Source organism: Hemiscyllium ocellatum, chromosome 16 (genome assembly GCF_020745735.1).
Source record: "Hemiscyllium ocellatum isolate sHemOce1 chromosome 16, sHemOce1.pat.X.cur, whole genome shotgun sequence".
NCBI lineage: Eukaryota > Metazoa > Chordata > Chondrichthyes > Orectolobiformes > Hemiscylliidae > Hemiscyllium > Hemiscyllium ocellatum.
The window spans coordinates 76,521,719-76,535,867 of NC_083416.1; the positions used below are offsets into that span (position 1 = coordinate 76,521,719).

Genomic DNA, 14,149 nt, shown 5'->3' on the forward strand with positions numbered 1-14,149 from the left:
GTGAGAGAGAGGGTGGGGAGTTGGTATGGATACACAATGTGTATGTGTGTGTGTGTGTGAGGGTGTGGAGTTGTTGGGTACAGTGAGTGTGTGTGTGTGCGTGTGTGTGTGAGAGGGTGGGGAGTTGGATGGGGTACAGTGTGTGAGAGGGTGAGGAGTCGGATGGGGTACAGTGTGTGTGAGAGGGTGGGGAGTTGGATGGGGTACTGTGTGTGTGTGAGAGGGTGGGGAGTTGGATGGGGTACAGTGTGTGTTGTAAGGGTGGGGAGTTGGATGGGGTACAGTGTGTGTGTATGAGAGTGGGGGAGTTGGATGGGGTACAGTGTGTGTTGTAAGGGTGGGGAGTTGGATGGGGTACAGTGTGTGTTGTAAGGGTGGGGAGTTGGATGGGGTACAGTGTGTGTGTATGAGAGTGGGGGAGTTGGATGGGGTACAGTGTGTGAGAGAGGGTGGGGAGTTGGATGGGGTACAGTGTGTGTGAGGGTGGGTAGTTGGATGGGGTACAGGGTGTGTGTGAGGGTGGGGAGTTGGATGGGGTACAGTGTGTGTGTGAGGGTGGGGAGTTGGATGTGTTACAGTGTGTGTGAGGGTGGGGGAGTTGGAGGGGGTACAGTGTGTGTGAGAGGGTGGAAGGGGATGGGGTACAGTGTGTGTGAGAGGGTGGGGAGGGGGATGGGGTACAGTGTGTGTGTGAGAGGGTGTGGTGGGGGATGGGATACAGTGTGTGTGAAGGTGGGGATGGGGATGGAGTACAGTGTGTGTGTAAGGGTGGGGAATCAGATGGAGTACAGTGTGTACATGTGAGGGTGGGGAGGGGGATGGGGGTACAGTGTGTGTGAGAAGAGGGGGGCGGGGGATGGGTACAGTGTGTGAGAGGGTGTGGTGGAGGATGGGGTACAGTGTGTGTGAGAGGGTGGGGAGGGGGATGGGATACAGTGTGTGAGAGGAGGGGGGGCGGGGGGTGGGTACAGTGTGTGTGAGAGGGTGTGGTGGGGGATGGGGTACAGTGTGTGTGAGAGGAGGGGGGAGGGGGATGGGGTACAGTGTGTGTGAGAGGGTGGGGAAGGAGATGGGGTACAGTGTGTGTGAGAGGGTGGGGAGGGGGATGGGGTACAATGTGTGTGAGAGGAGGGGGAGGGGGATGGGTACAGCGTGTGTGTGAGAGGGTGTAGCGGGGGATGGGGTACACTGTGTGTGTGAGAGGGTGGGAAGGGGGATGGGGTACAGTTTGTGTGAGAGGGTGGGGGGATGGGGTACAGTGTGTGTGAGGGGGTGGAGGGGGTATGGGGTACAGTGTGTGTGAGGGGGTGGGGGGGTATGGGGTACAGTGTGTGGGGGGGGTGGAGGGGGATGGGGTACAGTGTGTGTGTGAGGGTGGGGGGATGGGGTACAGTGTGTGTGAGGGGGTGGAGGGGGATGGGGTACAGTTTGTGTAAGAGGGTGGGGGGATGGGGTACAGTGTGTGTGAGGGGGTGGAGGGGGATGGGGTACAGTTTGTGTGAGAGGGTGGGGGGGATGGGGTACAGTGTGTGTGAGGGGGTGGAGGGGGGATGGGGTACAGTGTGTGTGAGGGGGTGGGGGGTATGGGATACAGGGTGTGTGAGGGGGTGGGGGGGTATGGGGTACAGGGTGTGTGAGGGGGTGGAGGGGGATGGGGTACAGTGTGTGTGTGAGGGTGGGGGGGATGGGGTACAGTGTGTGTGAGGGGGTGGGGGGGTATGGGGTACAGGGTGTGTGTGTGAATGTGGGGAGTCGGATGGGGATTAGTTTCTGAGTAATGCCTTGCTAAATGGAAGTATTCACACACTGCATGCCTTTGAATCCCAGTCTATTGTTTTCCTACCAACACAGATCTTCACATTGAACACTCCCCACGGACACCGACACACATGTAGGCGTTGGATCTATACACCCACACAGCCTTTCTTATACAACCATGTATATGAGGCCAGTGAACGAACTGCACAAGAAAACAAGCTTCCTCGAATGTACTCATACAGATCGCCCACGCACAACAGACACACAGCCAGGATTCAGGAGGCACAGCATCACACACACACACACACACACTCACACACTGACACACACACACACTGACACACACACACACACTGACACACACACACACTGACACACACACACAGACACTGACATGCAGACACGCTCACACACAAATGAAAACACACAGCAGACACATATAAACACAACAGATATATATGACAAAAATACACAGCAGACACATGCAAACACATCACACAAGCACATACAAACACAAATTAAACACACACAAGACAAATTTAACACACATACAACAGACACACATACACATACAGAGCTAGAGCTCAGGCAACAGCTCTCTCTCTCTCTCTCTGGTACACCCAGGCAGAAAACTTGCTGGTAATACCAGTCTCGCATTCCTGCTCACTCACAAGCTCCTGTTAACTGGTGATGTTAACCCTTCAGGTCCTCAGCCTCACCAGTACAGTGTAACCTGAGAGCATTAGCATTTCTCAAACCGCCCCCCCGTCCCCAGCTGTGGAGTAGTCACCCTCTGGAAACCCTTGGTGTGCTGCCCCAGTGTCACCAAGCCTGTGTCAGGGGATTGGGAGGGGTGGGGGTCACTGCTTTTTTTTTGTGACCAGAGCTGGATTCAGAATGAGCCCGGGGGTGGGGCGGTTCCTGAGGTCAGCATTGAGAGACCTGAGAGTTGGAGTGAAGGAATTATTTTGCTTTTTTTTGAGGAGGAGTAGGCGGTAGGTGTGATGGGTGACAATATTCATCGACTTAACCCAAACACTCAGCACCCTCCTGGTCTTCAGATTCTTCTGTCTTGAAGTTGTTCCCCCTCCATCTCCCTCTCCACCACCTCCCCCCCCCCCCACCCCCAAAAGTGCAGGAGTGGCGTTTAATGATTTGAATAAATTTGCCTCTGAAAAAGTATTTTAACCCTTCATTCGCCCCCACCCCAACCCCATTCAACTCCAGTTCTCAAAGAGTTTCCAAATACATTAGGAGTAGCAAAACCAGTGGCCATTCGGCCCATTGAGCCAGTACTGGATCTTTGATGGAGTTGTCCCTTAACCCCCCACCTCCACTAGATGCTCTCCCCATCTCCCCTTCACCCCAACCCCACTCTCTCACAATGAAAAAAATCTCGAAATCCCAAAGCAGCTCCAACAGACTTTCCCCAGCCCACTCCACACCTGTGACTCCTCCAACGTTATGGCTGGTCAGCGCTGAGTTTGTCTAGCCGCCTGTCCCCTCCTTTTGCTCTCTCCACACCCTCCTCCCGCCCCCACCCCCAAGCCCATCCACTGAAGTTCTCACCTGGACTCAACTCAAAAGACAAAAGACCAGATCTCACCCAGGGAGGACCCTGTGTGGGGAAAAGTGTGTGGATGACATGGTGAGTCAGGGAGAGGAATGTCAGAGAGCTTACCTCTGGCAGACAGTTTCTTGGTGTTGATAATCTTGGCCGCATATTCCTGTCCGGAGATGATCTTAACGCACCGTTTTACGATGGAGAATGCACCCCTGAAATCACCAAACGGTAGATATACATTTTTTCATGTTTTCATTCTCATCAATAAACCAACACACACATCAAAAATAAACACAGAATGATAAAACAAGGCTTTGCTAATGACGAATCCCTTACTTTCCCAGTTCTTCATACATCTGATATTCATCGCTGAATCGAGTACATGTTATCGTGGCCATCCTGTTGGTCGCTGTCTTTCCCAGGTTACTGTCACAGCCGTTCTCTGTGTGTGTGTGTGTGTGTATCCTCTCTCTCTCCACAAGCTCCTCTGTAGTCTCTGAGCTGGATTTGATTGACAGCTCACTCTATCAGGGGGTGTGGGGAAATTATCAAGAAAATCCAACCAGTACAAACCTCACTAGTTGCCGCTTTTTTCCCTCTTCCCCTCTCTGTATCTCTCTCTCTCTTTCTCCACTTCCCTACCTCAGTACCATTCCCCTCCCTTTCTCAGCCTGTTTCCAAGGCAACAGTACTGGAAGCCTCACACACAAAAAGCTGCCTTGACACTTTGAATAACACCCTCACGCACTCAAACAGAAAGGGTTAAAGGAAAGCATCAGACTGCGTGCGAAAATTAAAATTTCAAAGCAAAATCTCACTGCAAATTATGCAGGTGTTTTTTCCCACCGCTTACTCAAACATCCAATCCTAGAGGTGTTTGAGGATTAAGATTGGGGTTGGGTAGGTATAATAAAACACTTGCATTTCCCTAGCACCTTCCGTCACCATCTGAAATCCCAAAGGGATTTGCAGCCAATTGAAGTATTACTGAGGTATAGCCACTGTTTGCAACGTAGGAAACTCCGTGCTAAATTGCACACAGCAAGATCCCAAACAGTGAGGGATAACAGAGTAATAGAGTTGGGGGTCTTTCATGCTGTGGCAATGGTGTTCCTACCTTTGAACCAGGAGGTGTGGGTTCAAGTCCCACCTGCTCCAGATGTGTGTAGTAACATCTCTAAACAGGTTGATTAGAAAGATCTGGAGTTATACAGGACCAGGAAACAGCCCTTCAACCCATCATGTCTGCACCAGCTAACCCCCCTTTCCAGCACTTAACCCCAAGATTTAATATTCTGGCATTTCAATTGCTCATCCACATTAGTGTTGTTGTGGCGTTGACTAAGAGATAAGGATCTGTAAAGACACCAGGGATAACCCTCTTGATCTTCTTTCAAGTAGTGCATGGGAAGGAGAGATAGGGTCCCAGATGGGGTCTCAGTTTCATTTTCAGGGCTCCACTGCACTGCTGCCGAGATGTTGGTCTGCCAATTTGAAGATTAACCCATAACCTTCCCACCGCTGGGCAGGCTTGGTCCCATTGAACCGCGAACAGAAGGCCTAGTCTTTAAAAGGATCTTGGAAAGGCTACATTACAACAAGCAAAACAAGTCTTGCCACGAGCCATACATCATTATAAAATTGGTGCAGGATCAGCTGCAGACAACAAGCAGTTTGGTGCTGTAATCCTATTTAGAGCAATTAGTTGAACTCACGAACCGTGCAAACTTTATTCACTCAATTTTGTGTTCAAACCACTTCCACTCACCTCACTTTATCAATTTCACCACAATCTTCCTCTTGCTTATTTACTTAATGAGTATGTATTGAGTTTTACCGTTTCATGTCAAAGTTTCAAATCTCTTCTGCAATTCATCCAATATTATCCTGATATCTTCATTTTATGATTTAAAGACTGACTGCACAGTCACCAATTCAACACCACTCCCAGCAGCTCAACGGTGTGATCAACATCCTCTCCCCTACATGTCTCTTTTCCTCTGTCTTCCTCTCCCTTCGTCACTTCTGTCCTTCTGTCTCTATCTTTCCCTACCTTCCCTTCCTCTGTCTCTCCCTCCCTCTGTCTAATGCTATGTGTGTCTTCCTTTCCATGATCTCCCTCTCCCTCTCCCTCTGTGTTCTCTTCACTATCCTCACTTCTCCCATCAATCAACAAGAGCTTGTAATCCAAGTTTTGTAACACCAGGCCAATACTCCAGCCTTACTGCCATTTCTGGGATCAGTTTTGCCTCAGTTGGTACCATGCTCATCTCTGACCTTAAAAGGGTATTAATTCCAGTCCCATTTGAACACAGAATCCAAGCTGACTCTCCAGGCTAGTGCTTTTGAAGATGCCATTTTTGACTGAGTCATCAACAAGGGCCCTATTTGTCTTCTCTGATTTCATGGTCCTATCTGGAAGAAAAACAGAGTCATTCCCCAGGCATTACTGTCTGATGTTTATCCAAACCTTGATCATTTCAGTTGGAACCACCAGGAATACACTGACATCACGATGGGAAGTTTATCGCATTTTGTATCTGTGCCATCAATTAGATGCAAATCAATATACGTGACTTAGTTGTGGGATCTTGCTCTCCGTCTACATTACAAAAGCAGCTACATTTAAAAAGTACATCAACTGCTCTAAAGTTATTTGGGATGTCCTGAGGCAATAACGAACATTATTTGAATACAAGTTTAGGTTTTTCTTAATTGTTTGCCAGTAAAATACAAGCAGTCTTTGCTTCCATTTGCTGGTGCTCTCTATCCAGCACCCTTTCTTTCTCTCTTTCTCTTCCTCTACCTTTCTGGAAGTGATGTTTGGATCAGGCTCACTGCAGGCTGGAATCTGTAATTGAACCAAAATGAATACGTGCACTGCTTCCTCCAACTGACTGTGAAACCTTTTAGAAATAGTTATCATGCAGGTAACATGTTCAGTATAGTTCCACCGTCAGTGTGATGATGGTTTCTTCCCTCATCTCAAAGGATGAATGCTCAGCAAAACAAAAGGAAAGAAACAAAAGACCAATTCACCATTTAGATTGAGGTTGGCTCCTGTGTGACATTAGACCAAGCTTCAGTTTGGATAAATGATTGCAAATTGAAGATAGTCACTGGTGAAAAGATGGATGGAGCCATCGGCCTTGCATCATGCTCACTTGTCCTTTAAGACCCTTGTCTCTGTCCTTGCTTGTTGACGGAGACTGCTCTGACTGACACTGACTAGTTCTATTTTAGACTAGATTCCCTACAGTGTGGAAACAGGCCCTTCGGCCCAACAAGTCCACACCGACCCTCCGAAGAGCAACCCACTCAGACCCACCTACATTTATTCCTTTGCCAAAAAACTACGAGCAATTTAACATGGCCAATTCACCTGACCTGCACATCTTTGGACTGTGGGAGGAAACCGGAGCACCCGGAGGAAACCCCCACAGACACGGGGAGAATGTGCAAACTCCACACAGAGAGTTGCCTGAGGCGGGAATTGAACCTGGGTCCCTGGTGCTGTGAGGCAGCAGTACTAACCACTGTGGCCCCCACCACTTGAATTCTACAGTCACTCTGGTGGGATTAGAACATTACCTGGGTCTCTGTATTAACTGACCGACAACAATACCACTAGGCCATTGCCTCCCCAAATTCTGTTTTGTCTTTGTGTATTGAGAATCTAGCTTGCTCACTCTGTGGGTGGCTGTGTTTAGATTTATGTTTGGATGTCCTGTGGTTTGGGTTCCTGCTGGCTGTCCAATGCAGGCTTTGCTATCCAGGAATCTTCCATGAGTGCCAAGTAACCAACCCAGAGAAGTGGAGGTCTGACAAGCACAGTTTCCAAATCCAGGGATACAGCACTTCAAATACCTCGTTAAAAATCACACAACACCAGGTTATAGTCCAACAGGTTTAATTGGAAGCACACTAGCTTTCGGAGCAATGCTCCTTGTTGGACTATAACCTGGTGTTGTGTGATTTTTAACTTTGTACACCCCAGTCCAACACCAGCATCTCCAAATCATTCACATACCTCAGTATTGATGAGTTTTGTCCCACCGCCTGCTGTTACAAATAGATCTTAGATCGTAAACATGGAATGTCTCTAGTTGATATCAGTAATGCGTTCAGTTTCAATTTAAAATGTCTGCATGTTGTCTCCAGGGTTATGGGGATGGGCTGAGTGAAAGACATTGAAGTTTGATCAGCACTGAGTAATGGGACAGGCTCAACAGGCTGAATGGCCTGCCCCTGCAGCTATGTTCATACATTTATGCTGAAATTACCACTTCATCTAAAGCTACTGAAACCATGCAACTGGTTCAGTGCAGGAAGCTTGCATTTCTAATTTATTTTGCATGTGTATGATAATTTCACACATTAGCCAGCATGAAAAGACACTGGAGGCAGACTTTAAAACACACACTGAACTATATTCCAAGAATTCTCTTGAGCCTGTTTTTCCTATCATCGTGGAATAGAACACCCAGTGAAAAAAAACTTCAGTGAGAAGACAAAGAAACCTACAAATTCCATGATTGCTGAGGGTACAATGCAAACATTAAACATTCATGTTCTCAGGTTAAGAATAAAACACTTCAAGTATACTAAGGATTGTTTAACAGTGTAACCTTGAGTTTCATATCTTTGCCAGAGACTGTCCTTTTTAAACTTATTATCTGTGTTTATGTGTACTTGATGTCATTTTTTATTATTTTCTTTCAGAATTAGAAGGTAATAAAATTCCTCTTTGTAAGCAAACCTTGATACTACCTCGACACGGTCCTGTCCCCTTTAGTCCAAGAACTCCCCACCTACGTTCGGGACACCACCCATGCCCTCCACCTCCTCCAGGATTTTCGCTTCCCCGGTCCCCAACGCCTTATCTTCACGATGGACATCCAGTCCCTGTACACCTCCATCCCCCATCACGAAGGACTCAAAGCCCTCCGCTTCTTCCTTTCCCGCCGCACCAACCAGTACCCTTCCACTGACACCCTCCTTCGACTGACTGAACTGGTCCTCACCCTGAATAACTTCTCTTTTCAATCCTCCCACTTCCTCCAAACTAAAGGAGTTGCCATGGGCACCCGCATGGGCCCCAGCTATGCCTGCCTCTTCGTAGGATATGTGGAACAGTCCATCTTCCGCAACTACACAGGCACCACCCCCCACCTTTTCCTCCGTTACATCGATGACTGTATCGGCGCTGCCTCGTGCTCCCACGAGGAGGTTGAACAGTTCATCAACTTTACTAACACCTTCCATCCCGACCTCAAATTCACCTGGACTGTCTCAGACTCCTCCCTCCCCTTCCTAGACCTTTCCATTTCTATCTCGGGCGACCGACTCAACACAGACATCTATTATAAACCGACTGACTCCCACAGCTACCTGGACTACACCTCCTCCCACCCTGCCCCCTGTAAAAACGCCATCCCATATTCCCAATTCCTTCGTCTCCGCCGCATCTGCTCCCAGGAGGACCAATTCCAACACCGCACAGCCCAGATGGCCTCCTTCTTCAAGGACCGCAGATTCCCCCCAGACGTGATCGACGATGCCCTCCACCGCATCTCCTCCACTTCCCGCTCCTCCGCCCTTGAGCCCCGCTCCTCCAACCGCCACCAAGACAGAACCCCACTGGTTCTCACCTACCACCCCACCAACCTCCGCATACAACGTATCATCCGCCGCCATTTCCGCCACCTCCAAACGGATCCCACCACCAAGGATATATTTCCCTCCCCTCCCCTATCAGCGTTCCGCAAGGACCACTCCCTTCGTGACTCCCTCGTCAGATCCACACCCCCCACCAACCCAACCTCCACCCCCGGCACCTTCCCCTGCAACCGCAGGAAATGTAAAACTTGCGCCCACACCTCCACACTCACTTCCCTCCAAGGCCCCAAGGGATCCTTCCATATCCGCCACAAGTTCACCTGTACCTCCACACACATCATCTATTGCATCCGCTGCATTCGATGTGGCCTCCTCTATATTGGTGAGACAGGCCGCTTACTTGCGGAACGCTTCAGAGAACACCTCTGGGCCGCCCGAACCAACCAACCCAATCACCCCGTGGCTCAACACTTTAACTCCCCCTCCCACTCCACCGAGGACATGCAGGTCCTTGGACTCCTCCACCGGCAGAACACAACTACACGACGGCTGGAGGAGGAGCGCCTCATCTTCCGCCTGGGAACCCTCCAACCACAAGGTATGAATTCAGATTTCTCCAGCTTCCTCATTTCCCCTCCCCCCACCTTGTCTCAGTCGGTTCCCTCAACTCAGCACCGCCCTCCTAACCTGCAATCCTCTTCCTGACCTCTCCGCCCCCACCCCACTCCGGCCTATCACCCTCACCTTGACCTCCTTCCACCTATCCCACCTCCATCGCCCCTCCCCCTAGTCCCTCCTCCCTACCTTTTATCTTAGCCTGCTTGGCTCTCTCTCTCTTATTCCTGATGAAGGGCTTATGCTCGAAACGTCGAATTCTCTATTCCTGAGATGCTGCCTGGCCTGCTGTGCTTTGACCAGCAACACATTTGCAGCTGTGATCTCCAGCATCTGCAGACCTCATTTTTTACTTGATAAGTTCCTCCTTTTTCTCATGTGCTGTTTGATTGTACAAGACATTGGTAAGGCCACTTTTGGAATACTATGTACAATTCTGGTTGCCCTGCTAAAGGAAAGATGTTGTTGAACTAGAAAGGACACAGAAAAAAATTACAACGATATTGCCGGGACTGGAGGCTTCGAGGTAGTAAGGAGAGGCTGGAGAGGCCGGGACTTTTTCCCTGGAGATGTCGGACACTGAGGGGTGATCTTATTGAGGTTTATAGAATCATGAGGAGCATGAGTAAGGTGAATAGCCAAGGTCTTTTTCCAAGGTGAGAGGGGAAGATGTAAAAGGGACATGAGGTGCAACTTTTCCACACAGACAGTGGTGCGTGTATGGAATGAGCTGCCACAGGAAGTGGTGGAGGCTGGTACAATTACAACATTTAAAAGGCATCAGGATGGGTACATGAATAGGAAGGATTTAGAAGGATATGGGCCAAACAAAGGCAAATGAGACTAGTTTCAGTTTAGGAAACCTGGTTGGATGAGTTGGGCCAAAAGGTCTGTTGTTTCTGTGCTGTATGATATAATGACTCTATAAATTGCTGCAACAAAATGAGAGGGGCCTAGAAAGAGGGCAGCTAATTCCCGCTCCTCACCTGATTGTAAATGAAGCGATAATGTAGAGGCTTATCAGTTCATCAGCCACATGGAAGGCTGAAAGAAACACAAATTTTCATTATTTGACAGGCACCTCAGTGTTGAAAGGTGTGGGTAAATTGAAAAGGCTGGTTAAACCATTGCAATTCCTGCTAACAGGGAATGGGACAAATCTGAGGGTGCCGTGTAACACAATGCAACTCACAGGAGCTTGGCACTTCTCCATCTTTGGCTCATTTCCCTGTAAATTCTGAGGGAATTTTATTTTTTTATTTGTTCATGGCTTCACTGGCTAGACCAGCACATTTGCCCATCCCTAATTGCCCTAGAATCAACCCAACTGCTGCAGGTCTGGAGTCACATGTAGGTCAGACCAGGAAAGGATGACAGCTTCCTTCCCAAAAGGGCATTAGTGAACCAGATGGGTTTTTCCCCAACAATTTCATTGTCATCATTATCACTTAGCTCAGATTCGTCATTGAATTCAACTTCCATTATCTGCCATGATCAGGTTTGAAACCAGATCCCCAGAAAATTACCTGGGTCTCTGGATTAACAGCCCTCACAATATTACCACCACGCCATTGCCAGACATGCAATCCAGCCTTCAGTTGGTTCTGTCCAGGTCAATGGCTGGTATTTTACATGGAAACAGTATTAGCCAGCTTAAAAAGACATGGGAATGTCTTGTGTCAGACTTTAAAACACACACCGAACAAGATTCACATATTAGCCGACAGGGACTTTGGAATTTCCAGGTGGTGGGGACCAGATAGCATGAATATTACTGTATGTTCGATGGAGGTCCAGCACTTCCACTGACTGACAGGTATCTGAAGATATAACAAACCATGTAAATTGAAGACAGGTTTGGAGGATCCGAGCTACAAGGAGAGGCTGAACAGGCTGGGGCTGTTTTCCCTGGAGCATCAGAGGCTGAGGGGTGACCTTATAGAGCTTTACAAAATTATGAGGGGCATGGATAGGGTAAATAGGCAAAGTCTTTTCCCTGGAGTTGGGGAGTCCAGAACTAGAGGGCATAGGTTTAGGGTGAGAGGGGAAAGATATAAAAGAGATCTAAGGGGCAACTTTTTCACACAGAGGGTGGTATGTGTATGGAATGCGCTGCCAGAGGATGTGGTGGAGGCTGATACAATTGTAACATTTAAGAGGCATTTGGATGGGTATATGAATAGGAAGGGTTTGGAGGTATATGGGCTGCGTGCTGGCAGGTGGGAATAGATTGGGTTGGGATATCTGGTCGGCATGGACGGGTTGGACCGAAGGGTCTGTTTCCATGCTGTACATCTTTATGACTCTATGGCAATGAGTCTCTGAACAGGAGACTGCGGGGGATGTATGGAGGATGCAGTATCAATTTATTGGGTGTTGAGCAAGGATTTGAGATTCTGAGTACATATCATTCAATCTTGTATCATTTTGGAAGGAGTCAGCATGGGCGATTCCCTTCTGAGCATTAATCAGTCTCTAATCCCACTAAAAGTGAACAGTTGAACACATTTTTAATCCATGTTCTTAAACAAGAAAAAAAATTCCGTTATAATTAGGCTGACATTTCTCAAATCTCCACAAGTGGCAGTGAGTTCAGGCACATTAAAGTTGTTATGTTCTTTATTGAGCAGCAACTCTGCCCCTTTCAATATCTCCATGATAAACATGACATCACTAGCTTTCCGTTGTAAATTTTAAAAATTCAGTGATGGTGTCAAAATCAGTAATGACAGAGACTGGTAACGTTTAAAAGAGTAGGGGGATGTGGGGGTGTGCTGAAAAACTAAACAGAGGAGTTCAATGATTAGAGAGTAAACAATAACAAGGCATTCATTTATATAACACCTTTAATGTGATGGTCCCCAAGCACTTCACAGGTGCATCATAAACCAATATATGACACCAAGGTATTTCAAGAAATATTAGACCAGGTTATCAAAAGCTTAGTCAAGATATAAATTAGCATTGCTGCCTCACATCGTCAGGGACCCGGTTTCGATTCCAGCCTTGGATGACTGCCTGCCTGCGTGGAGTTTGCACATTCTCCCTGTGTCTGCGTGGGTTTCCTCCAGGTGCTCCGGTTTCCTCCCACAATCCAAAGGTGTGCAGGTTAGGGGGATTGGTCATGCTAAATTGCTCGTAGAGTTAGGTGCATTAGTTCGGGGGAATTGGTCTGGGTGGGATACTCTTCAGAGGGTCGGAGTGGAGTAGTTGGGCCGAAGGGCCTGTTTCCACACTGTCGAGAATCTAATCTAATCTAAAAAAAATGGAAAATGCTGGAAATATTTGGCAGGTCTGGCACCATCTATGAAGAAAGAGACTGAGTTCATGTTGCAGGTTGATCAGCCATGGTCAGAAATTTATCAGGCTGAAACATTCACTCCTTCCCTCACGTGAGATTGAACTGTGGGGCATTTCTGACATGCCCTGCTTTTATTTCAGATTTCCAGCATCTGCAATATTTTGCTTTTGGATTGTTATGTCCCCAGAGGAACATGGCACTATGATACAAGTACAGTTGTACACAGCTCCTCTGTCACTGAGCAACCTCTGAAATGGCCAAGATGATTGTTAACAGATATTTTATCATGAGGTCTTACTGAATAAGCGCTACAGGCAAAACGTGCAATTGTTTCTGAAAGTTTAGTACAATTACTGGAAGTTGTTTCATTTTAGTCACAAAGATTGGGAAGCTGTCCACAGATTATCCATTAGAAATACTGATAGCACTCAAACAACACAAGAATAGAAAAGCAGAAATGGACTTCCCTTGCACAGGCCATCGTTAACCACTAAAAGCATCCCAAAGAACCTCACAGAGATAAAATAAAAAATTATTGCATATCGATAGTGTGAAAAGAAGCCATTCAGCCCATTGAGTCTGTGCTGATCCTCTGACCAGCATCCCACCCATTCCCTACACCTGAATTTACCATGGTTAACCCACCTAGCCTGCACATCCCTGGATGCTATGGGAAATGTAGCCTGGCCAATTCACCTAACCTGCATATCGTTGGACTTTGGGAGGAAACCCACGCAGACATGGGGAGAATGTGCAAACTCCACATACATGGTCACCTGAGACTGGAATCAAACCAGGGTGCCTGGTTCTGTGCTAACCACTGAGACTCCTAGATGTTGAGGCAAAGGAAGAGGCATTATGTATGCTTGCAAAATTGATCTCTACCTATGGTCTGGCAGAACGCAAGTGTCCCTTTATGTTTTGGTGCAGTTTGAGACTTGACGAAAAAGTAGCTTTTTAGGACTGACTTAAAGGATGAAAGCGAGACAGAATGCACGGTGGGAATTTGAGAGGTTAGGGTCTGGTGGTGATGGTAGTACAGCCATTAAAAAGAGGCCAGAACTGGGAAGCATTGACCACTTAAGGGACAACAGGGCTGGAGGAGATTATACAGATCAAGAGATGCAGCCTGTGGCAGGAGTGGAATTCCACAGTTTCTGTTTTCTGCAAAACGCCTTGAGGAGATGTCATATTGAGCTTGAATTTGCTGCATTGTAGATCCAGAAAGAAGGCAGGAGGGGAATTGGTGGGGAATCTGCAATAGTTGCATCAATAAAAGTGGAACAAGAGGC

General features: G+C 47.8%; 1 protein-coding gene across 1 annotated transcript in view; it reads right to left on the reverse strand.

The window, feature by feature from the left end:
• Positions 1-3,758, reverse strand: part of LOC132823489 (calcium/calmodulin-dependent protein kinase type II subunit alpha) — a 240,250-nt gene extending 236,492 nt beyond the window's left edge. Inside the window, exons 1-2 of the mRNA XM_060837410.1 lie at positions 3,659-3,758; positions 3,440-3,534 (exon numbers count right to left, since the gene is read on the reverse strand). Of these exons, the coding sequence (XP_060693393.1) occupies positions 3,440-3,534; positions 3,659-3,720 (157 nt within the window). The 5' untranslated portion in view covers positions 3,721-3,758. The remainder of the gene's footprint in view (positions 1-3,439; positions 3,535-3,658) is intronic.
• Between the last annotated feature and the right edge of the window lie 10,391 nt (positions 3,759-14,149).